Here is a 25,408-nt window from a genome sequence, read left to right on the forward strand (position 1 = left end):
TCAAAAGATTATGTGTGATGTATGATGGCTTGGTCATGGTGATAATCCAAGACTTCGCCTGACCTTTGTAGAGTGGTTTGACGCACTTCAACTCATTTTTCTTCTTTCTGGCCCACAGCATGCTTAAAATTATGTCTGTCCAGCAGGCAGGCGAGATGAAAACAGAGATACAAGGAGAGAAAATAAGAGCAAGTGGCCAGGAACATTTCAGTTCATGCTAATTATGATACATGTCTTCAGGTAATGTCAAAAAACATCTCACTTATTGACTCATCCAATGGACTCTGGGGCCATGGAGCGGTCCTGATGGATGATTGGGTGGTCAGGGATGTTCACTGCTCTCCATCTACTGCTGTGCATGGTAGATTTGAGGAGCTGCAGGCAGTGCATTCCTTGATGGTTTCCAGCCAGGACTTTCTCTGGCCGCCTCTTCATCATTTGCCTTCCACCCGGAGATGAACTGTGAGACAATGATCAACATTCACAAGTCGCGGTTGGCTGTCTTACATCTTCCACACATGTGCCGCAGCGTCCTTCAGTAGCAGGTGTTCTCAAATGCATATATCCTGCATGTGGTATCTGCTGTGAGAGCACAACTCACATTGTCAACAAACGAGGAGACTATCTGGGACTTGTAGAGCTTGATCTTCACACGAAAACCGATGGTGTTGCTTCTCCGAGTTTGGCAAAGGTTGCGGTGCCAGTTCTTGCTTGGATTCATTTTGTAGCGCTGTCGTCATTACTCACAAAAGATCTTAAATCTTCATCCTTTATCCTCTTCCAGTTTTTCGCCTATTCGTCTTGATGTTGTTTGGTGTTTTATGACTGTAGCTGCTCACCAGAATCTTGCTTTTTTTCAGCATTTATTTCTGTTTGATACACTCCAGCTGCCTTCTCTGGTCCTGATGTTAGGTGTCATCTGCGTAACAAAGGTTATATATGGGTCTTCCCATGGATAAAGAGGTAAGGGAGTCTTACAGTGTTTCCTACATGCGTATCACTCAATTTCTTTTGCGAGGCTTCACATTTTCATCACACTTAATAATTTAGGAACTCATCCTGATTTTCATTTACTCTTAACATCTGGTGGATAAACATTATTTCACAGTGTAACTTAGGCAGGACTAACCACCACTAGAGCAAAGACAAAGCTTCTGCCATTTATTTCCATTACAGTAAGTACAAACCCTGCTGCCATACATCTTCTATGTGTCATTACGTTTTTTAAGTTTTCCTTCTCCTCCCTCTCCTTCTGGCAGCCGACCGTCTGACAACACAACAAGCACTTCTCCAGATGTGTGTGTGCGTGTGTGTGTGTGCGTCTCCTCTGACACCACAGCTGTCCACCCTCCCCTGCAGCTTATCTATGTGCACGTGTGCGAGTGTGTGTGCGAGTGTGTCGTTCAGTCAGTGTCCCGTCGTGAGAAAACATGATGGTGATCAGCAGAGGGAGGTAAAAGTTCAGAGTAAGCATTCCAACGACATATAATGTATCAGACCCAGGGGACCATCGCGTACTGCAGCCGGGTCAGCGTTTGTGTGTTGCGCTCTGCTTTTGTGGGTCAAATTAACAGCTATGTTTTGCAGGAAGTGTTTTGATGTAAAGTCAAATTTGTAAAAAAAAAACTTCTGTAGCTAATTTTACCTGGAAAAATAACATTTAGCGTGTCAAAATTTAACCCTAAATATCAACAAGGCTGTGAATCAACATGCACGCTAGCAGCTCTGTGAGGCTGTACCAAATGCATACATCAGCATGCTAAATGCTAACACGCTAATGTTGAGCAGGTTGCAGCGCTCATCATCTTAGAACATGTTCAGACAGACGGTAGCTTTGTATGTAATACACAGTCCTGTCTTTCATTTGAAGGCTTGTTCAGGGGTGCAGCGGGGAGTCAACACAAAGGATTCTGGCAAAAAAAAGATGAAAATGTGCAAAACATCATGAGTCAGGAGTTGTGACATCCTCTCTCTGAATATTATAAACCTCTGAGCAGTGTTTTGGCATCTGAGAAGCTTTTCAAGTTTTCATGAAGCAAATTTCATGTTTGGATTCCACATGTGGAAATTCAATCTTTACACAATTTCACGCGAGGGAAAAAAAGCGAATAACTCGTGAAAATGTCCAGTTCACACGAGACGTTATTATGTTTTGTTGAAAAATGTGTTCACATGTGAAAATATGCAATTAATTTGTGAAAATGTGAATCTCTTATGTGGAAACTTTCATTTATATATGAAAAACGACAATTACCTGTGAAAATGTCCAGTTCACATGTGACAATATTCCTTTTCGCATATTAAAAGTTTAGCAAACCCGTTTGAAAATGTGTGAAAATGTTCATTTACATGTAAAAAATGTAAATTTCACATGTGGAAATTTTCTGTCATACGTGTAAAACAGCCAATCACTTGTGAAAACCCAAGTTCACATGTGACATTGTCATATTACGTGCTGGAAAAAGTTCATAAACATTAAAATTCACATATGAAATTGTGATTTTTACATGTAAAAACCCATATTTCAGACATTTTCGTAAGAGGAGCTTGATGAAAAGTGAACAAACTCACCAAGTTATGACAAGTCATTAGAATTGCATGAATGTCTGTATCAGATTTGATGGTAATCCACTGAACATGTTGTTTAGACATTTCACTTAAAAACCACAAATGAGAACCTCGTGGTGATGTTCGGCGGGATAAATCTGGGGATCACCGAAATCAGTAAGATTTCTCTCCCTCCGGACCGTGAATGTTGGGATAAAATTTCACAGCGATTATTGGAAAAGGTTTGGAGGGATTTTGAAGTCTGGAGCAAAAAACGATGAATAAATGTGTTATTAGTTTGTGTTAGAGTGTTAATTTCTTCCTGCCACACCCAGATTGATCTGCGAACGATCAACACACACTCCCGTAAATGTGCGCCCACTGACTTTTAACGGCCTTCTCACCCCCATTTGTCTCGGAGAGTGAGGTAGGAACGTACTTTGTGTTGTTTCCAGATCTGTTTGTGAGGCCGTGCATACATGCAAACATAGGAGACACATTATTCTCCATTTGTGTGTTTGTGACCCTGTCAGCGAACCAATCCTCTTCAGCCTAAGAAGCGTGTGCGTTTACTTATGAGCGCACTAACAGATGACTGGGAACAATGCGACTCTGTATTCAAAAATGCTTCTTCCCATCAGCTCTTCCTTCAGTTTGGCCTTCTCTGCAGGGTCACATCACTGTTTGGTTCAGCACCATGGCTCCTTCTCCTGGATCTGACCTCAGTGACTAATGCGGTATGAAAATTAATTGTGTATGAGCCAGAGCAGAACATCATACCGCCAATATTCAGCTCAGTCCAGGGGATAAATGAGTAGCACTGGATCTATAAAGATGTTTTTGGGATGATGAAAAGGGAGAAATAACCAGATAACTTCCAAGCATCACTCTCAATTACAAAGTGTAGTGCTTGTCATTCAATTGTGGTGGGAAACAAACCCAAAATACGTTGTGTGATTTCATGTGAAAGGTACGTCAGTCGGTCATGAAAAAGAAAATAGCAGTTCAATTAAAAACAATCAAGTCTTTATTCTTGCAGTGGTCAAAAAACAAAGACCTGATCTGATGCTTTCAGCGACGCAAGCAGACAAACAAAGCTTTAACAATCAAACGTGCAGTCATGGAAGAGTATCAGGGCCAGGAAAAACGCAAAATGAGAGAAGGAAGTCTTTTTTTTCATTCTGCACTTCAAGAAAAACATTGAAATGTCGAGAATAAAGTCAAAATGTCAACTCTTCTGGTCCATCAAATCCAGTTAGGGGAGCAACTGACAGCTATACGAGCTGCCCGAGCCTTCGGTTGGTGCCATTACTACATCCTTAGTGTGTAAGGATCTCTTCAAAGTCCTAATACTGACAACTACACTGTGTAACAGTTTCACCAGTTCATCTACACAAGGCACTTTGTTGAGGCAGTCTTATGTTTGTACACTGTTTGACGTCGTCTCAGAAGGTCGACTTTAATCTTGAAATGTCAAGTTTGTTGCATAATGGGAAAAAAAACAACTTCCTCCCTCTCATCTTTTTTTCTCACCCCTGGACCTGATACTTATCCATACATGAGTTACCAGTTACTTGCTATATCTGAGCCATAGTAGCACATTTTTGAATTAATTTATTTTAAAACTGCACTACACTGAAAAATGCTGAATATCAGATCTGATAACTCGTCAGGTTGATTACACCAAGTCAACACTAACCATGTTTTACTTGTACTATTGATATTTAAGTACATTTATTGTCAGTTAAGGTACTTTCCACAACACTGCCAACATGCATATTCATAGCAAAACAATCAAATCAAATCCAGGTGTTGTCAGGTAATCACTGAGGTTACTTTTGATCTCATGCTCACACACATTGCTCCTGTGTTGCCATCTAAAGGACATTTGTGGTCACTGCACTTGGATCCCTGACAACATAGCATTCAAGACTATAACACCACCCCAGGTTCATCGTCCAGCATCTAACATATACAGCTTCCAGGATATGTGTCTAATCAAAAGTGCCAAAGCTTGTTTTAACGACGAGTCAACCGTCTTTACGTCGGATCTTCGGGCAGTTCTTGCAATAAATAGGTATTACTTCACAATAAACTCCTCATCTGGATGAGCTTTAACTGATTTTATTGGGAGATCAAACCATTAAACAAACGTTCTTCAGATGAAAGAACAATATTATTGCAGTAAATCAAGGTTCAATAAATCTGTCAGGCTGTGGCGTACGGCCTGGAGGCAACAGGTGGGTGGATATCAGCATTTAACGTTTATTTTACGAGTGTGTCTACATGCCAGCCATCACAAATGTGATCCCAATAATCACATCAAACCCTAGATCAGCATTTTAGCTTCATCAAGGGAGGAAGTGATGATGGTTTCAGCCAGCTGGTGGGCTAGTAGATGAAGATCGCTACCATCATCCATCTGCTCCCCGTTTTTGGTGCTCAGGACCCAGTCGATAATGTCACAAGAAAGTGCCTCGGCGAAAGCCTCCACCTTGGCTCCATGGTAAGGTCCTGCTTCAAGATAGTCCCTTGCCAAATCATCTGAGGGTAATGAGTGCATCAGGTGCTCCATTAGGTCATACTGGGGGTCAGCACCGTCTGAGTCGTCCTCGTGGTCCTTTGGTGTCGGCGGAGGAGGTGAAGGTAAGAAAACCTTCGCCAAGCCTCCTTTGAGCTTCCTGGTGAAGCTGCTTCTGCTCTTCTCGAGCTCAGGGAGGAGAGGCGTGGTCGGTGGGGCGTCAGGGTAGTCGAGGGATCCCACGACGGGGAGCCCCGACTGGGACAGAGGTGGGTTGTATGGCCGGGTATCTTTGGAAGTCTGGATTTCTTTGCCTGGATCCATCTCTGTATCGATTTCGAAGAAGTCTCTTTCACTTTCAGATTGATCATCTGATACATGATCCTGAACGTTTCCACCTCTACACACTTCCTTCAGAGCAACCTCTATCACTGCTGAGGCCAACTCTTCAGCCAACAAGTCCACATCAGGTTCCACCGTCTCCATTTGGCTTACAAACGACTGGATAATGTTCTCCGCCATATTTTGGGCAAACGTCTCAAGAACCCCATTGTTTAGGTGGCTTCTCCTGAGGCCTTTGGACATGCCAAAGCTTTCATGAGCGGGCTCTGGCGCCCTTGGATCTGCACTCTGGACTGCCTGCATTGGATCCTGTGAGGATACAAGCAATAATTTTAGTAAAAGTGAAGGTAATGTTTTTCCTGCAACAAGGATATTGTAAGGGTCGAGAGAGGAAGGCACAAGAACAAAAAGAGTCCAAAGATGGCTTGAGGCAGTGCCTTGACCCTATAATTAGCTTTTTTTTTGTATTTTTATTTGAGCATTGCTTGCCAACATGTTCAGTTAAAGCCAGACAGGACATGAATATTTCCCCTAAACGGGCAAAGCATTTCCTTTTTAGTCTCTGCTCTACAAGTATTTCAACATTCCTTGCATGTTTCAGCTTAGAGAAGACATACTTTAGCTACAAATTGAGATAATGTTATCAAAAGAGAAAGTTACTCGTGTAAAAAATAGAGGAAGACAACATGGTGACACAAAGAACAGAAAGTCCCGTTTGAAGCCTCAGATGTAAAGTATAGATTGAGGCCACGACCACAGACTGTCACCATATGAGCTGTCGGCTGCCATGACGTGACAAGCAGGAAGTTCAATTCGGTATTAAATCAGACCAAGAAAACTGTGCTGGCGTCCACAGAAGCAACCTGACACTTCTAAGAAAACAGTCTGTACGCAGCTGTTGTCATTTGAGATGAAACTTTGATGATTACTGAGACTTCAAGTCGAAAGAAGAAAACAGAAATGGAGCAAAGCAACTGTTGCATGAAAAGTAATGATCTCTGGTGCACGAGTGAAAGGACACATCTGCATCCATTTCATTGCAAAAGGAAAAAAGTTTGATAGGATCTTTTGTTTTCTTTTTGTCGAGTGTCGGTTTGCATATCCAGCAAACGATCAAGCCTGTGATTGTGTAAATGCAAATGGTATTACCCTTTTTTAATGAAACAACATGTAAACTCACATGGCTATCATTGTTCCCTGGGCATGGATTCACTACCTGCTGGTTTAGTACAGGCTGTCTGACTTCAATTTGCTCTGCGATTCTTGAAAGCTGCTCTTTTTCTCTAAAGGAATAGTTCAACATTTTAGAAGAACACACTGTATGTATTCACTTTCTTGCTGAGAGTTAGATGAGCAGTTCGATACTGCTCTCAGATTTCCGTTGGTTAATAAGAAGCTCTTCCCAGCAACCGGTGAGCCTAGTTGAGTACAAAGATTTTATTAAAGATTTAGAGGTACTGGAACTGATCCATTCCTAAATTCGGAGAGCTGTTGGATGCCGTTCAGTTATTCAGAGCACGAGGCCCTCGGAGTGGAAGAGAGAAATCAATGTTTCATGGTTGAAAAAGTAACCCTGGTTAACTGTAGCTGATTGTTGAATTAACTGAAATAATTCAACACACATGTGCAGAGAAGAGTCAGTTGACTGCGAGCTAGGAGGCTGCATTTTTAAAACTTATTTTCATAAGCAAACTGTTATATTAGCATGCCCCAATAGCACACGTTACATCTTGCAGACTTCAGCAAGTTAGGTAAGAAAGATGGAGTATGGGGTGTACGTTTGCTAATTGGGAAGATGTCGGCGAGATGTTGACCAGATGCCGACATCTTCCCAGTTATCAAATGCACCACTGTTAACTAGCTCTTGCACAAGAAGCGCTAAATTCGTACCGATGGGAAAGTTTTTCATTCATCAGTTTCCTGAGATTGCACCTCCAGTGCGCCAGATTGGATTTGCGAAAGCATCATGAGTGTATTTTCCAAAATGTCTAACCTATTCTTTAAGCTTTTGACTAATTAGCAAATTAGCTAACAATGGTTTTTGTAAAACTGGATTTATTTACATGTTTAAGATACTTAGGTTGATCTTTCAAAGTAATAAATGTTATTGTTGTACATTTTTAGACACTAGCAAGCTAGCTGTAGCATTAGATCGCAGAAGTTACCTAATGTAATTGACCAAATCACAACGTTTGTTTACAATAACTTCCAGATACAAAACCCCTGCAGTCACGCATTAGATGCGATGGAGCCATCATATCTCCTGAACCAAACATGATAACACAGAAAAGGTGATGTATACCCCCATGATTTGATGGACAAGGATAACAATGGGATCATATAAAACATCATAAACTGTTCAGGTGAACGGTTAATGCTGAATACAGTGACATTGTTCAAGGCCCCAAGACCCCAAACTGTACAACTGTAGGCCGATCAAGTTTAATGCTTTTTTGAAAAATGATTAACCTCAAAATTGGCGCATCATCTGGACTATATCATAAGAAGGTTGTTCTTTCAAAGTAGTAATAATGCATTGTACATTTTTAGATTAACATTAGCAAGCTAGCTGTAGCATCAGATCGCAGAAGCTGGCTAACGTAATAGAAGTTAGCACTTGCGAACGACACTTTAATAGTTGACCTTTTTGTTAAGAAGTTGCGCAAGTTGTGCAGACATTTGCTTGGCTCAAATCCACGTATTTAAAGGCCCAGTTTGTGAGAAAGTTTGTTTTTGAGCCTCATTCCCAACTCTTCAAATAGCGACGCTTTGGGATGGCGGCCAACCCAAACGTTGGTATTTGATGAGTTGGAAATGAGGCTCAAAAATCATCTTTCTTACTTCTGAAATAGTTACTTTCTATCTTTTCAACCATGCATACTAATGTAGCCTTATATCACTCTTTCTAGGCTATTTTAGTTTTCTGAGTGAGGAAGTGGAGCAGAGTCTGTGAGAGAGTAATGTGAAACTGAACTTAACCCCCCCCTCGACAACTTCCTTATGTCCTCTCTGGTTCTACTTCGACTGTTGCTACTGTACGACTGGTACTGTAAAAGCAGAACCATTTGAGCCCACATGATACGAATTTAACAAAAATATTACTGAAATCAGAATCAAAGCAAATACATTTTTCTTTAATTGTGACGTACTCGGAGTTTCTTTGCTCCCTCCGGCTCTGTCTTTCACGCAGCCAAAACCAATGACAGCACCAGAGTGACGTCACCAGAACTTCTCTCTCTTGGGGCGAGTTCAAAATGGACAGAGCCCAGCGAGGGAGGACAAGATAGAGAATGAAGCGCAGATGTGGAACAAATTATAGCTGAAACAAAGAATGTTTTCTCTTAGCGATCCAGCTTAAGACATCCTGATGGGCAACGATGTTTAGGAGATGAAGATGCTTAGTCACTCCTCTACTCCTGGGTGTTCTTGTGTTACACAACCCTGTTTAAACACTAGTCTGTTGACTATGAGGCCACTTAGTCCTTCCATCTCATGAACACGCCTCGCCGACAGTTTCTACACGGTGCTCGAACTATCATCTTTCTTTTTCTGTATTTCCAGAAGCCAGACCAGAGATTTAACACTAGGAAAGTCGATAAAACAACAGGTATCCTGACCAGAAAGAGTCAAATATGTTTGTTTTTTTAAAGATTTATGCAGTATGACAGATCAAAAGGGTAACTTTATGATTTATTGCGATAACCCTTCCAGGCATATTGAGGCCCATAATGAATAAGATTGAAGCCAAAAGTTACATAAAGGGAGTGCAAAAAAAAAAGGAGAAAAAAGGAAAACAAGCCACAGGAAACATCAGGCGGTTACCAACTTACCAGTTAGTATCAGGGTCGACGGTTCGCTCTCTGGTGCCTCCGGTGTGAATACGACTACACGGAAATGGCTTGACAAATGAGTTCACAAGTTTCACTCACTTCCTGTGTGTGTGTGTGTGTGTGTGTGTGAGAGAGAGAGAGAGCTGGAAAGACATAGTTATTTGCAGCAGTCTACCTCGCTGGCAATCAAATTAACAATGCATACAGATTATTTAATCCATGCACCTTCTGACAGTTTTATTCTGCTCTGTTGTTCATGAGGTCAAAATGAGGTAGAGAGGAAGAAGAGGAGGAGATGAACGGCCGAGGAGGAAGAGAGGAAACTAGTATATTTCCTGGTTTGTACAGCACTTAACTTAATGCGCCCATTTACACGCCACCCCTGGACAATTTAGACCCAAAGCCTGCCTGTAACTTCCTACTTCCACGGCCCTGAACTCAACCCAGGCAGACTTCTGAGCAGCTTCAAACCAAATCCAAAGAATTATAAAAGTGATTTCTCCGAGGTCCAACAGAGACACAATCAATTTGAATAAACTGCTTCTCATATGTCGGGATTTGGATCTTGGATGAGGAGAACGGGGAGGGGAGGCGAAATGAAATCAGCGTGATGAGATGATATCTCTCTGCAGACTTCATTAGACGCCAGATCGCTCTGCATGAACTGGCGGCCTCGACGTTAGAGTATCCTGTTCAAATAAAGCGAACGTGGGGGCGACTGTTGAAATGGTCCAAGCCCAGGGACTTGTTTTTATTTAATTGAACAAGAGGATATTTGTTCATTTCGGTGTTTCACAATATCTAATCCAGAGGGCGTATTCAGAGATGACATCGAAGATTCAAGATTTTCCTCTTTTAACGAGATACACTTTATGGCGTCTATTCCCAAGAATGAGAGATGACGCTCCCCAAACTAATGGCAGCTGGATGGATGTTCGCTGCCAGCTTCCCCCGCTGTCCGCTCCAGAACCTGCCCTCCGGGTGCGCAGAATTGATTTTACGGTCCTCTGTTATCCAAACTGTTACTGCGGTTACTGTGTGTTGTGGGCCCCAGTAGGCCCACTGCGCTCCACTCTGCTCCAGTTCAGGAAATACTTATCTGTGTGTCAGTGAGCTCATTGCTCAACGTGAGCATTTGAATAGATTTAAAGGGTCAGTTCAGTTTTGTTTTTTTTACGCTGCCTGAGGGGAAATGATGACACGCAAGACCTGCATTACACAAGCGCGTCGAAAAGATTTGAACATGTAGGAGAAAATCTGGATTTGACACACGCTCATTATGTCTCATGGACTTTTATTGAAATCACAATGTCAGTATGAGTGAGTGAATGAGAGAATGTATGAAATGAGGTGTTATGAGGGTCGTGAGATATCATAAGTTCAGACACTGAGCTCATGTGTTCACCTGTTTCTGGTTGTTTGTTGGTTGGTTTGTCAGCAGGATTATATTAAAACTTAAGAACAGATTTCCAAGAAACTTGGATGGGTCTCAGCCCAGAATAGACTTTTGGTGCAGATCCAGATAAAGGAACAGATCCAGGAACGTTTTCGACAGTTTTATCCATTTCTCATGGAATAATGCATGGATCTCAAGTAGGCTTTTAAAACTCTGTGTGGGAGTGTCCTCACAGAGTTGTTAAGGACACGTATGAGCTCTGACTTTCAGAGTCGTTCGGGCCACTTGTTGACTTACCCGGCCTTCCCACCTAGCCCTAGCAATTGACACAAAGGCTGGTTAACTCAACGACCCACAAGTGAAACCGACTTCGTAAGGACACTCCCACACAGAGTTTAAAAGCCTGCAACTCCTCTCCAGTAAGTTAGACTCCTGTTGCCTACAATACAGCACCTTGAATGTAATATAAGGTAGACATATGGCTATATTCAGCCCAGAGGTCGTTGTTGTGACAAAGCGGTTCATGCATAATAAAATAAATATCATGCATATTATATAATTGTTGCATTCAGTGAATAAAATTATGCACAAATAGCAAATAGACATACAGAAATATGTAAACAAGGACAGAAAAAGCATGAAAACACTATGGATTCATGTATGAAGGACTTGTTTGACAGTTTATTTGTGTTTGCTCATGCGCACTAACGCACGTAATCTCTGTCACGTGTATATATTTTGCCTCATGCCGTCTTGAAATAATCCACATCAGTTGAGACTGTGGCTGCTGGTCAGGAGGAAAACATCAATACAGCCACAACGAGCTGCTATTGGCTGCGTGAGAGTTTAAAAATCCTACATGCGCCTCCTCTGGGGTTCGTTGGATTTCATTAAAAGGAAACCGGGTGGGCGGAGATTCCCTTAAAATGTACAATTAATTCAGTTTAACTTAAATATAACACTCGAATTTATAATAAAACAACATTAAGAATATACTGTATTAACTGTATTATATATAATTTTTTTTTTAAGGCTTTAGTTAACGATATTTTCTGCACCGTCGCACCGGGCGGAGCCGCTACACTGAAACCAACGCTCCTTAGCAAACCGCATCCCTAGCGACTCCCTGATTGGTCCGCCGGCTCAAATTCCAGCCAATGAGCAGCAGGCGCAGCAGATTTGGATCCGCAGCTGCAACACTTTTGTTTGAGCTCTCGTCCGCGAAGCAACACAGCGACCCTGGACTATTTACAACCGCTAAACGAGCCCCCTGAGCTGCTTCTCGTCCCTGAACCGAGAGACCGAGCGAAACCAGAAGGAATTACACACCACGGTGAGATAAAACTTGAGTTTTTAGCTTGATGTTTCTTACGGTTGGAGAGGAAACCCCGCCCAGCAGGCACGAAGGTGCATAACGTAAAGTCGTGTTTAGCTAGCTAGCTTACTCTGTTTCGCAGCTAACGCTAGCTAAAAGTGTATAAAACAACTGCTGAACGCCGCCACATTTTGTTTTTTAAACCCGGCCCGCCATTTTCTGTGTATTTCATATCCAGAGCAGGTCACAGTGCAGCCTCTACAGCTTGTTTTGGGGAGGATAAAGGAGCTAGCCATGCCTGTAGCGAGGGGGAAGAAACCCACAACCACCACCGGGAGCAAGATCCCCAAACTGACTGCAGCCACCACCGAGAACCAGGTAAAAGAAACGTGCATCTCTGGGTTAAACAGCCAGCTTTCTCCTCGGGGAGAGGCTGTAAACAAAGCAGGCACTGCTGCAGCTATTCCTCCAAGTGCATGACATGAACAGGGCTGAAGCATCAGCATCCTCTCCTCCATCAGTCTGCATGATGTGTGAGTGATTTTTGTGTGTTTGTCCTGTGTTTGTGTTGCAGGAGGAAGGCCCTCAGGTGAAGAGGTCCTCCTCCCCTCCTCATGGAGCCCCCAAGAAGAGGACTGCCTTCATCGACATCACTAATGTAAGTCCTGTCTCACGGGGTTTTGTTTTGGCAGCTGAAACTCAGCAGCAAAGACTGAATAAACCTGTTGGATGAAGCAGCTGGATTCAAGGTTTGACATCGGCTCGTTTTAATATCCGTCCTTCATGTCGTCTGGCTTCATGGTGATATCTTTCTCCTGAGAGGGATTGTTTGAGTTCCCTCTTTTTAAGTCTCGATGTCTTTTTGCATTGTTTCCTTGCAGTCAGTTACACAACAGCTGCCTGGCTTCCTTCTGATTTAGTTATAAAATAGGCTTTTCTGGCTAATGACGACGCCAATGTTTGCTTTTAGAGTCTGGCTTAGTTTTCTCGACATCTGATTCCCAGTAAAAGGTCTGAGTTTGATCACATTAACAATGCGTCTCCTGTGATCTCCTAAAAACATTTGTCAATGCTTAAACCACGGCCACGCACAGAGAATTGATTCAGACTTGGATCTCTTGCTCAACGTACGAGAGACGTCAGTAACCTTGTTTCACCTTGTTTTTTTGTGTTTATTTCACATTTCTGTGTTTTTTTTTTAAATACACTGGGGATAAAAACGTAATCGCGAGTGAAGCGGACGGCGTGCAGGAGTTTCTTTCCTGATTTTGTCAGACCTCGGTCTTCTTCTACGCACCGGTCGATCCTCAGTCGTCAAAAGCTGTTTTTTTTTAAAATACACAAAATATCCATTATCCATTATCCAATTACAAAAATAGACAACTCAACAGAGTCGTGTGAATAATCAAAAACGACTCCCTTGTTTTTAGAGGAAATTATTTCTTTTCCACATAAAAATACTTTCAAAAAGTTTTATTTCAAATTGAGAATGTTAAATTCAAGTTTAGTACTTTAGTTATGTTTATTAACTTACATAAAACTAGTGACAAACAACCAAAACATTATAGTATTGCTTTGGTAGCTAGTAACGTAGCACAGTCGCAGCACAATGGAGAACAACACAGGTGACACCACTTTTTGTGGCTTATTCTGTGTTGTTTTGGTCGCAGACCGCCCTCTCACATTCCTGCATTTACTATACTTCATGTCCACGCTGCACACACGTGCTTGTGCTCATGCATGAGCAATCATACCCCGCTGAAGCACACCTCGTAGTAAAATGTCTGATTTAAAAAAAAAAAAAAAAGCATGATGCACGACATTGACCAGTGAAATTAGAGACGGTAATCTGAGCCAACTACACGTTCTAGTACAGTAGGTTGTGTAATGACCCGATTTGGTTAGCGAGCTGCCAATAAACGCAAAGAAGAAAGAAACGACTAGAGAGCCAGACATGTGGTCGCTGATGTGGATAGTCTTTTACACTTCTAGAGGAATGCAATGCAATTGCAATTTGCAACACATGCTCCACAGAGGTTCAGAGAGGAGGCAAAGTTTTAACACAAAGAAATGTTATCAGAGCTGTGAGGTATCCTCAGGTTCGTATAAACTAGGGGAAAATAACTCTTCTCATGACTCAACGACCACGAGAAGCGGCGGACAGATTGTCTCTACGTGTGTTGATTCAACACAAAGTATTTACGATGTCTTTTAGCCTAAAAACAGCTACTTCCAAACGGAGACAGAAGGACGGCAAAGTACTTCAATAAAAGTTGTAACTTCAGATCTATCAGCCTGCTGAAGAGCTTTTAACAACACAAATCCTCTGTAGCATCTAATTTAGTTTCTCCTCATAAACTCTTCACGTCTGAGTTATTATCCAAGAGTAAGAACATCAGGCCGGTTTCACTAGCTGCTGTCTGAAAGCAGAATGGGTCCTGTTGAGCTCTGGATCATCTCCCACAGCGTGTTGTTTTGTCTTTGACGGCAGGCGGTCGCTCTGTGTCTGTCAGACTGTCGGCCGGAAAGCGACACCAGCTTCGGGACAGTAAGTCGGATTACTGTAACACTGTGGTGGAGGTGGTGGTGGTCACCGTGAGTGAAGCACGGGGCAACTTTAACACACCTGACACGTCAGCGTAATGACACATCATCACAGAAAAACGGCACTGATGTCTGCAGTGTGCCAATCTGGGTTGTGATTGAGGATCAAAATTGAAAGCCTCGGTCTAATCCCACCTCAAACTAATGATTGTTTTCATTTTCAATTAATCATTCAGTCCACAGTGACGTCTTCATATTGCTTCCAGTCCAACGTTTGTCCATAAAAGTCACAAATAACAAAGATGAGCAGCAAATACGAACATTTAAGAAGCCGGAACCAACAAATGTTTGCTTGAAAAAGGACTGAAATGATTAATTGATCCTTAAACTAATCGGCACTTGATTTTATTTCAATCAACTAGTCGATTAATGGACTAATCACGGTAGCTCCACTCTTCATGTATGGGAATATTTCTGTCCATACACAGTTGAACGCTAATTCAAAGGCCTCAATGGACAGAAATAAATGGACATATAAGCTGTGTGCTGTGTGTAAGCACTCACCACCTGAGGGTGTAGCTGGGCTCTCCACTGTGGTGTGAATGTGTACTCTGCTTCCTCACCTGGGTGTGAAACGAGCACCGTGTTTGTAACTCTTCACTGAACCTGTGAAACTAACAAGGCGACGGAGAGGTTCGAGTCTGTGATGGGTCGACACCAAAACTGTGATTTTTCCAGCTCTTAGACACGAGTTTTGTAGTTTTTGACATCACTTATGAATGATGATACTGTCCCAAATCTTTATTTTCTACCTTTTGTAGAGTGTAATACTAATCTTAATCTTCATTCACAGGCTCATAAGGTTCACATCAGCCTTCCAGGGAGGAAGAAGGATGGCTCGAAGAAGCAGGCGAAGAAAGCCAGCTCCACCTCAGTGCCGGCGAAGAATCAAGCCAACCTGAAAAAGTAAATATAATCTTGTTTTCCTTTTCACCGTTAAACCCTTACTGTTTCTCCTCAGTTTTTTAATTGGCAGCCTCTCTCCCTCTGCAGGTCTACATCTGTGAGCCCAGAGGTGACGACTGCTGAAAAAGAAAAGCCAGAAGCAGAGGAGGAGGAGGAGGAGAGGGAAGAGGAGGCGCAGAAGGATGTGGCAGCTCCAGTAGAAGAGCTGGAAGCTGCTGCTCCCCCTGCTGTCCGTGAAGTGCCAGCACACCTCCAGAAACAAGCTGTAAGGAAACTTTATACACCCCTAAAAGATGATTCTGACCTTCTTTCTCCCATTATTTACTAATCTTCTCTCCATCCTTTCAGATCCCAGAGGAGTTTGACATCGACTCTGACAACTCTGAGGACTGTTACATGTGTCCCGAGTACGCAAAGGACATCTTTGACTACCTCAAACAGAGAGAGGTGAGCTGAACCAAAGCCTAGAAGGAATTTAAACCGTGTTTGTAGGATTTGTGGTTATTAAAATATCAAAAAATGAATAATAACATTGTCTCTTTTCTGTTTTTTTATTGTCTTCAGGAAAAGTTCGTCCTCTGTAACTACATGTCCAAGCAGCCCAGCCTCAACCCTGAGATGAGGGCGATCCTGATTGACTGGCTGGTCGAAGTACAGGTGAGTTTTCCTGGTTGCCTGTGTGTGTCTTATTTAAAAATCATTGCTAATTAAAACTCCAGGAGGTTAAAATCATTTTAAATTATGAATCATGTAATTACAACAAATCAAAAGGACACTTGCTGCTCAGTTGGATGCCAGAAAGAAATCACAGCCGCTCCAGTTTTTTAATTCTTTCTTCTGTTTGTTTGTGTTCTGTTCAGGAGAACTTCGAGCTGTACCACGAGACCCTGTACCTGGCCGTCAAGATGGCCGACCACTACCTGGCCGTGACTCCGGTCCACAGGGAGATGCTGCAGCTCGTCGGCTCCACCGCCATGCTCATAGCCTCCAAATTTGAGGCAAGGACGCACATGATAAAATTAAATTAACCTTAACCTAAAGCCGCAGAGGAGGGAGGATTATAGTTCATATCTCATGTTGTATTTTGACGACCCTGCAGGAGCGCAGTCCGCCTTGTGTCGACGACTTCCTTTACATTTGCGACGACGCGTACAAGAGGGAGGAGCTCATCTCCCTGGAGGCCGGCATCCTGCAGACGCTGCGATTCGACATCAACATCCCCATCCCCTACCGCTTCCTCAGACGCTACGCCAAGGTGTGTGTCTGAGTGTGTCAGTTTAGAGCTGTGTGTCTGTCGGGATGTGATGGTAGCGCTTGTGGTCTTCAGCCTCCTGAGTGTTTTGCTGTGTATGTCTCTGCAGTGTGTGAGCGCGGGCATGGACACGCTGACGCTGGCCCGGTACTACTGCGAGATGAGTCTCATGGAGATGGAGCTGGTGTCGGTGAGGGGCTCGCTGCTGGCCTCAGCCTGCCTGCTGATGGCGCTGGTCACCAAAGACCTGGGAGGATGGGTGCGTCCACTGAACACAACAAACACACATCTTCTTTCGGTTTACTTTCTCCTTTTTCTCTCTTCTTTTCTTTCTTGTTTTTGTCACTTTTGTACTTTAGTTTTCGATCTGTTGACTTTGGCGCATCTGGTTCTCGACGTCAAAACGAATAGCCATGTCAAATGTCAGCAAATAACTTGCCATATTGCAGCTTATTAAACAACAGAAGGTCTTTTATGTCGGCCAGGTGTTTGTCTTTAAGCCGTTCCCACCAACAGTGAATCAAAGGCCCAGTTGTGCAGCAGGAATGTTTTTCTTGCGAACAAAGACACACTATCATGGCTATTTTCAACCAGATAGTCGCCCTGTTCTAATTTATCAATTGCTTTTAGTTATTTCAATGTGGTGCAAACACAAAGCGGAGGGACCTTTTTTACTCGGCGACTTTGTTCTGGTGATGACATCATTTATAAAAAAGGCCATTTGTTTACTCTCCTTTTAAGTGCATCTTGTTCCAGTTCACTTGGCTCCTGGAACAAGATGGACTTAAAAGGGACGGTTCACACGGAAATATAAAACACATGCGTTCTCTTATTCGGAGCGCCGCTCATCCACGTAGATAATTTTGGTTGCCGAGTGTAGAGACTCGGGGCAGGAAGATAATCTGTGTCACTGATTTTCCGTCGGATTGCTGATAAAATAAACAAATGTCAAAATGTGCTACGATGAGCAGAAAATGGAAATACTCAAGAACAGTACATATGTAGATCAGTTGGTTATCTTGTGTTATTTTGCCACTTTGGTGTTTCAGCTCATTAGTTTGGATCTGAACTGCCCCTCGCTGGGCTGAGTTCTCCTTCCTGCATGAAGAGCCACACCGCAGTCCTCCTCCTTTCAATTTAAATGTAAATTGTTGTGTATGTCTGAGTTATCATTACAGCAGTGGTTAAAGGCCTGGTGGGTAATTTTATTTTCGTGCGTGGGCCGACTCCAGAATGAGCTCCTGTGCAGATTTTTAGCAATTTAGAAATGGTAATGTTTCTGCAGCGCACTGAAAGCTGAACCGTTGGAGTAAAGAAACCCTAGTGATGAATCTTGTATGGCGTTATTGAAGGATCTTGTTGAACGTCCCTCTTTCTCTCGTGCTGCAGAGTCCCATCCTGCAGTTCCACTCCGGCTACCAGACGTCAGATTTGGCGCCCGTCGTCAGAAAACTCTACACGATGCTACTAGCTCCTCCTGACGACAAACTGAGAGCCGTCAGAAACAAATACGCACACAAGTAAGTCTCATTTCACCTTTTTAACGTACTGAAGTGGTCGATGTAGTTCACAGTTCAGAATCTTAATCGATTCTTTTATTTCTTTCAGGGTGTTTTTCGAAGTCGCGACCCTGCCGTTGGTCAACATCGACGTCTTGGAGAACACTTTATCTCAGTGAGACGTCCTGCCAGTCCAAACAGAGGGAAAATATTAAACATTTCCCTCACACCTGTATATAACTGTTAATATGTCTAATATTTATACATGCAGTCTAGTCTCTTTTATGTGATTTTTGGAAATAAATCTTTAATTCCAGTTTGTGATGGAAAAGAGTTTTAATGTTGGCATTTGTTGTCAAGAAGTTTGCCAGTTTATTATGTTGTGGTTGTTGATAATAATGACTGTTGTAGTGTTACATTTGGGTACACCTTGTTTGGCATTCATTTTATAAGAAGATAAGAGTTAATTCATTAGTAATCCGTAAGCCTCTGTTTTAATTTAAAAGTTCGGAGCTAATAGGGAGTTAAAATGTGTAAATGCTTACTCTTACTGATGAATTATGCACCAGCACACACGTTTTATAGGTTTCTCATATATTGCTGACATTAGCCGGTATGAATGTGTCTATTTTGATACGTTGTACAGTTGTTTTTTATCATGTTAATATCAATATGCTAATTATTTGTATAAAAGACGACCGGATGATTCTGTGCTATTTTTAAATGGCTGTCATGCGTACTCTTAAAATAAAGATGTTTCATAAACTGAGTGGTCATTTGGGTCATTTAATCATGTATCTACGTCTGGATGCGTCTGTAAACATGATTTTTGACTGCACCTGTAGTTACATGTTCACGCCACCAGAGGTCAGTGGTGCATCATGCTCCTCCAAGCTTCACTGCAGTGGCTGCCTGCTGCTTCTGAGGCCAGATTTAAGTATTTATGGGATAAGGTCAGTTTCTCTTGAAGCTCTTATTAGAGTCCTATTAGTTCAACAGGCATATTGGACTACGGTTGATTCTATAACCCAGTATAACTTTGTCTAGCTCGGCATTGAACGGTTGCTCTTGACCTCTGAAAAGGTAGTTGGACTTAAAATATTATCTGACCAACACTGGTTAGACACTCGCATTGTTGGACTGCAGTTTTAAGATCACTGCTGTGGATAGATTAATGTTCCCAGGCCCGTACTTCATGTGTGTCATTCCCAGAGTGAGTTTTTTGTTGTTTTTTTCCCCAGGTCCTCATCATAGCTTGTTTCTAAAAATACTCTGTACAAACTAGGTTTCCTTGCAGCGATATCTTGTGGTTATCAGCTCGATATTTCATACCTTTTGTTCAAGCTTTCGTCGACTTTTATATCCTGATGTATGTCTCAAGGAGAGTGGTGCAATAACTCTCAAATCCATAGTGTTCCCTCCAACAAAACTGATTATATTCCAAGTATTACACGATGATGAATGTGGCTGCTGAAGGCCATCTTTAGGGTAAAACTGGGCCATCAGTTGTACTTCCTGAAGGATTTAAACGGACATCCCTCTGTGGTTATGACGGCATTGTGCCCTTTTTTTCCCCTCTCGGTAGTTCACATTTGAAACAACAGAACGAACAAGAGTGAGAAGACGAGGCTCACTGCATTGTGAAACAATATTAAAACAAGTTATATTCTTGCCTTATTCTAATATTGTCATTTTTGGTGGTTTTTGGGCATAACTTCTGCTAGAAAAAGGTCCTTTTTATGTTTGTTTGTATGTGCGTGGCACAAGATTCGTCACAAGTCCTGAACATTTCAAGCCTCTAGCTCTTTTTATTTTAGAGTTATGATATCAAGTTTCACCACTTTTTCAGTGGTTTAATCTTGCACTGTAACTTTAGTGGGTTTTTTTGGCATGAAAGCCGAAGTTCTGCCCAAAAACCACAAAACAGCCAACATTTGCATGGTGCTTTCTGCTGTTTGAGAGGAAAACGTTCCAAAAAACACCAAAATTGACAGAGTGAGGCAAGAAAACAGGGGTGAAACTCAATATCATAACTCTGAAACAAAAAGAGCTAGAGACGTGAAATTTTCAGGACTTGTGATGACTTCCACACACACAATTCGTCCTGCAGCGATGGCATTTGATGACTCAACAATCAACCATCTTTCTCCAGAATTGTCTACCTTTAATGAATATTTACAGTTCTTCAACATTGAAGTGTCGGGCTTGGAAGTAGTTTCTATGATCCGTCTGTCTCACGAGGCTTCCCCCCTCTAAAATCCTCAGATGATCAGCACTGTAGCACTTGGCTGGCTACCATCAGGTCTTTAGAGATTTGTACCGATCAATATGTTGACCCGATGACAGCTCCGATTCTGAAATCCCCTCCTTTTTGTGCCTCGCCTCTACAGTAACCCGCAGTGGCTGTAAGTGACAGAATGTGAGATAGGTCCAGAGGTGTGGAAATGGATTTTGTGTCCTCAGACGAAACTGGGACACTTGTTCTGAGCTGAAAGTTTCACTGTTGACCGTGACAAGAGGAACCTTTCGAGAACTTTCTCTTGTTACACACTTATAGACATCCTAAGTACCATGTTGGCTTCCCTTTAACAGGCCACCACAGGCAGCTAGGATGTCTAATGTTCCCCTCAACCTGTCTTATCTCTCTCTGCTTCAGTTAGTGCTTTTTATTACATTTTCCAAACCGACTTTCAACAGTAAACTTGGCACTTTAATGGTACTGCAATCAGCAGTCATGTCTTAGTGTCCAGCCAGGAGCAAATTCTTCCATTCGTCAAACAGCAGGTCTTGATCCGTGTGCCACAGCGTCCCGATGCCTCCGAATGACTGATTTCTCACTTCATAACTCGAGAGGCAACGTGCCTCTTGTCCTTGAATGCTGATGATTTAAAATGAATAAGTTCTTCTGGCGATGGTAGTTATTCTAGAAGTGCCTCCTTCAAAGAACGTCTTGATGGAAGTGACGGAGGAAAGATGGTTTAGTCGACGGATTTCCTCATTTTACCTGCACAGATTTTCATCAAATCAGCGACCATATGGATCAAGGACGATGTCTCTAACCCTAAGTGCATTTTCCTTTTGAAGTCCATTACAGAAACAGATTGTTGAATTAAGGGTAACCACAGGTGGCTAGAGGAAAGGCAAAACACCTTACTCTGAGAATAGGCTGCTTTAAAAAGGTCCAATTTGTAAGAAAGTTGATTAAACACGACTCAACCTTAATGCAAACAAGTCCACTGAGCTCACGAAACTCAGTTACCTTGAGAGTGAGATGGATTCGTAAGATCGCGTGATCGTGCGACCTCGTGAATCCATCTTGCAAGGCTTCAAGCTACGCACTCGTGACTGAACCACAGTGGTTGAACCAATCTGCTTCCTTTGAGGATCGACTGGTAGCCGAAAACGTAGTAGTTTTTGAAAGCGCCTGCTCTTTTTCCCCAGCAGCTTTTAACGGCACCTTCCCAGATGGTGCTTTGTGACTAACCATCTGGCACGTCAGGTTAGAAGTCGATGTCAATATTCTCAGGACTCTTCGTCAGCCAAATAATAAGCCTTCAACTTTATTGATTAAGAAACTTTTTAATATATAAGGAAGAATTTAAATATAACGAAGACTGTTTGCTAGTTTCTGCAGACGACGTCCCAGATGGTTCCATGAAACAAACCATTTGGAAAATCAGGTTAGAAGTTGACGTCAATAAACTCAGAAGTCTCTCAACTTTTTTGATTCAGGTACTTTTCAACACATAATGAAGACTATATTCATATATATAACTGTTTGCATTTTCTATTTCTTGCCCCAAATGATTTCAGAAACACATTTTAGTTGTAATAGGAGAAAGTTTGTGACCAGGCTGCCATTTTATCCTGCTAGGAAGCAGTGCCACGACTCGCAGAACACGTCATCCATCGGCCGAAGTGTTTAGTGGTCCAGTGCGTCCAAATGTGTCCTGGCTGGAGGCCGTCTGTTTCAACCTTTAGTCCTACGCTCGCTGTTCGCACATTAAATACACACTCTCACACACACACACTGTGTTTAGTGTATGGATCCCTGCCAATTCAATTCACTGGCCATCATCCTGCACAAACACTACCGCTGCTGAATCTGTGCCTGGAGACTTCGGAGCCCATTCTTCATCTGTTATTCACTCAATCAATTAAAGTGATTGATTGGCCGCACCGTGCATGCATGTGTGTGTGTGTGTGCTTTCATCCCCCCAGTTTCACTCGGAGCCACACATTCCAATAACTCGGGCTGATTAAAGTTCGCTGGTGGAGATAATGCCCATTCGGCCGGGCAGATACGCATCTAAACTGCCGCTGCCAAACCGCATATGAGCTATTGATCAATGGAGGGTTTGGGAAACGGGCCTTCACTCTGTTAGCTTTGCACAATCAGAGGGAGCTGGCAGCTCTGCAGCCTTTAGTTCTCACTTCTGAGGTGCAGCTGCTGTTCAAGACTTCTGAGCCGGAGTATAAAGGGATTTTTCGGTTTTTGGGGGATTTTCAATTTTTCCTTTTTTTCATCCACAGTCACATGAAGTCTTGGATGACTTTTTAAAGTCTCTGCGACGCAGTTTGGAGGCTTACGACTGTTACTCGACGCCACAGATATCTGAATGGAGCTAAGATCAGCGACCGTTATAATTCAAACGTCAAAACTGCATGCGGAGTCATGAGTTCGCCTGGCTCCGGATACATTCCCCCCTTCAGCTCGCAGCATCACAACCTGGTTTCACAATCACAACCACTACTCAGATATGCTCAGAGTCACATAGATTGGATGTTTGGCCCGCTGATGGTCATTTCTGATGGCTGATGAAGGAGCCAGCTTGAAAAATGCCACGAAAAGAGACGATTCACAGTGATTAAAATCTCATAATGGCTTATATCATTATCAAAGCTTCTCCCAGCTACATGGAGAACTGGATTCTGTGTTCCAGGTTGATTTTGGCCTATAGAGTGGATCGTCTTCATCTGTCTCTGCCAACTGACTTCCTGTTGTTTCATCTACATGCTCTGTGTGGAGTCCGTCTCTTAATTTGGCCAGTCAAAGACCTGCTTCTTTAATATGGTGATTGATTAGTTAGATCTGGACGGACTCTTAATCTGTAAAGACCTTTGAGACACATCTGTTTATAAATAGCGAGTAGCTCTGCCAATTAGAGGGAGACTTGGCCGCAAGTTGATCGAGATGGAGCTGCTGGGCTGCAGTTTCGTCCCTGATTGCACCTCAACTGCTGCCACGAAGCAAAACCGGCCACAACCAGGTGTAGATGATTAACGGCTAAAATCGATTCTCCCTCTGAAATAAGGGAGGATTTTACAAACCCCATCAAAAGTTTGCCTTTTATTGATTATTGATAACCCGAACCCTAACTTTAAAAAGGAACATTTCACCCAAAATTGAAACTCCAGTCATTATCTACTCATCCTCATGCTGATGGAAAGTCCAAGTTTCATAGTCCACAAAACATTTCTGGAGCTTTACAGCAAAACAGCGTTGCAGCATTCTTCTAAACAACTGAAGTAGCTGGGGATGTATAAATAACATAAAATGGCCTCATACAGTCTCCAAAAGCCACAAAGTCCCAAAATGTATTTGAAAGGATGTTATTTACACCAATTTCAGCGGGCTGCGTGCAAACTCTATTAGCGTAGCAGCTAGAGGGAGGATTCGGTCTTACAAAAGGGGTGTAATAAACGTCTTTTCAAATCGATTTGGGGTCTTGGGGCTTCTGAAGACTTGGATTATGCTGGAGGAGCTGCAAGGAGCCTTTTTTTTTTTCACATTTTCAGTTATTTTTTTATGTCAGAGAAAAGTCAGGCAAAGTTTCATAGTCCACAAAACATTTCCGGAGCTTCATAGCAAAACAGCGTTGCAGCATTCTCCTTAACAACTGAAGTATATCCCGAACTGAAGCTAAATCCTCTCTTCAGCTGCTAGGCTAATAACGTTTGCACACACTCTTCTGAAATTGTCGCCCCCTGTGGGGGTAAATAACGTGATTTCAAGAGAGACTTGGATTACACCTGTTGAGCTGGATGCTGTTCCTTTAAAGGAATCAATCTGGCTCGATGCTACATTAGCTGCTACTAGCATAACACACCAGAATCTCCAACATAACTATCTGATGCATTTTGGGTAATGTAGGCGGGATTCGACAAGGAAGAAGAATGCGTGGAATAAAAAAAAAAGCGAATATCTCGGGGTCTGCTGCTTTCTTTCCTAAAAATATTCATCATGCATCTGACATTGTTTTTGGAGTTTGATGCTAAATCTGTTGAGTGCTCCTTTAATGTTGGGACTCGGGAGTCAATATGTACGTATATAGCAGATCGAACTGCATTAAGCTTGTTCCGTCCTGAGCTGACTTTGTTTTGAAAGTCATGATTTCTGAAATCAATATTTTCATTCAATGTCTGCCACCTCTCTGTCTGTCTCCACCTCTGTTTTGCTTTCACTCTGTTTCTTGGACTCAGCTGCAGCTTTGCAAAACAAAACCAAGACACCAGCGATTGTCTCTCATTGTGTGCGTGCATCTCGGTTTGTTTATGTGTGTGTGTGTCTTGGCGTGTTTCCCCGTCGCTCGCAGTGTGTTTTGAGTCCGCTATCGCTCGTCTGCCTGCGCGTTGTGTGTCTGGCTAATTGTCTTGGCCTCGCCCGCGCTGCCATTAGCATTCCCCAGCTGGACGGAGACGGAAAGGGCAACCTCGCCCTGTCGGAGGAAAGAGGGATTGAGGGAGGAGAAGACGGAGCGGGAGGCGAGAAAGCAGATGAGCCAAAACAATAGAGCTTCTTGGATTTGGCCGTTGCTGCTCCCAGCGATTGTGCTCCTGTGTTTGTGTGCGTGCGCCAAACGTTTGAGTGGAAACAAGCAGCATGAATATGGATGCAGCTGGTCGGGGCTGCAGAGCCAGTGGATGCATCATCACAGACACCGCTGTGTGAACAATAGCAGTATAAACGGCTCGCTGTCTGACCTTTGTAGCCCAAATCTTTAGCCCATAATGAAAAAGACCAAACAAGTTTAAAACCTGCAGTGTTTGTAGTGTTTTTATTGAGGTTGTAAACAGTTTTGTCCTGTATTCTCTGAGGTTTTTCTTCTTTATGGTACTCATAAATGGACTCCACATTAAGTTTCACTTTAATTCTTTGTTTTTTTTTTACTCTTCAACTGACGGAGGCAGAGCCA

At 42.7% G+C, this 25,408-nt stretch overlaps 2 protein-coding genes across 4 annotated transcripts; one reads left to right on the forward strand and one right to left on the reverse strand.

The window, feature by feature from the left end:
• Positions 1-3,597: 3,597 nt before the first annotated feature.
• LOC311251541 (uncharacterized protein) lies at positions 3,598-9,284 on the reverse strand. The gene is made up of 2 exons (XM_084344014.1): positions 9,241-9,284; positions 3,598-5,719 (listed from the first exon to the last, which is right to left on the reverse strand). The coding sequence occupies exon 2, from the start codon at positions 5,711-5,713 to the stop codon at positions 4,877-4,879; it is 837 nt and encodes a 278-aa protein (XP_084200140.1). The 5' UTR covers positions 5,714-5,719; positions 9,241-9,284; the 3' UTR covers positions 3,598-4,876.
• A 2,525-nt stretch (positions 9,285-11,809) lies between these two features.
• ccnb3 (cyclin B3) lies at positions 11,810-18,981 on the forward strand. Of its 3 annotated transcripts, none has more exons than XM_084343570.1 (13): positions 11,810-11,969; positions 12,195-12,329; positions 12,526-12,609; positions 14,443-14,499; positions 15,349-15,461; positions 15,549-15,726; positions 15,810-15,908; positions 16,026-16,118; positions 16,322-16,459; positions 16,561-16,716; positions 16,823-16,972; positions 18,103-18,233; positions 18,322-18,981. In XM_084343570.1, the coding sequence occupies exons 2-13, from the start codon at positions 12,246-12,248 to the stop codon at positions 18,389-18,391; spliced, it is 1,353 nt and encodes a 450-aa protein (XP_084199696.1). In that variant the 5' UTR covers positions 11,810-11,969; positions 12,195-12,245; the 3' UTR covers positions 18,392-18,981. The 3 variants fall into 3 exon arrangements, with proteins under 3 accessions (XP_084199696.1, XP_084199695.1, XP_084199697.1); XM_084343569.1 differs by having other exon boundaries at positions 11,811-11,969; positions 12,190-12,329; XM_084343571.1 differs by lacking the exon at positions 14,443-14,499 and having other exon boundaries at positions 11,811-11,969; positions 12,190-12,329.
• Positions 18,982-25,408: the final 6,427 nt, after the last annotated feature.

This window comes from Pagrus pagrus, assembly GCF_965226575.1.
Source record: "Pagrus pagrus genome assembly, chromosome: 22".
Lineage (NCBI taxonomy): Eukaryota > Metazoa > Chordata > Actinopteri > Spariformes > Sparidae > Pagrus > Pagrus pagrus.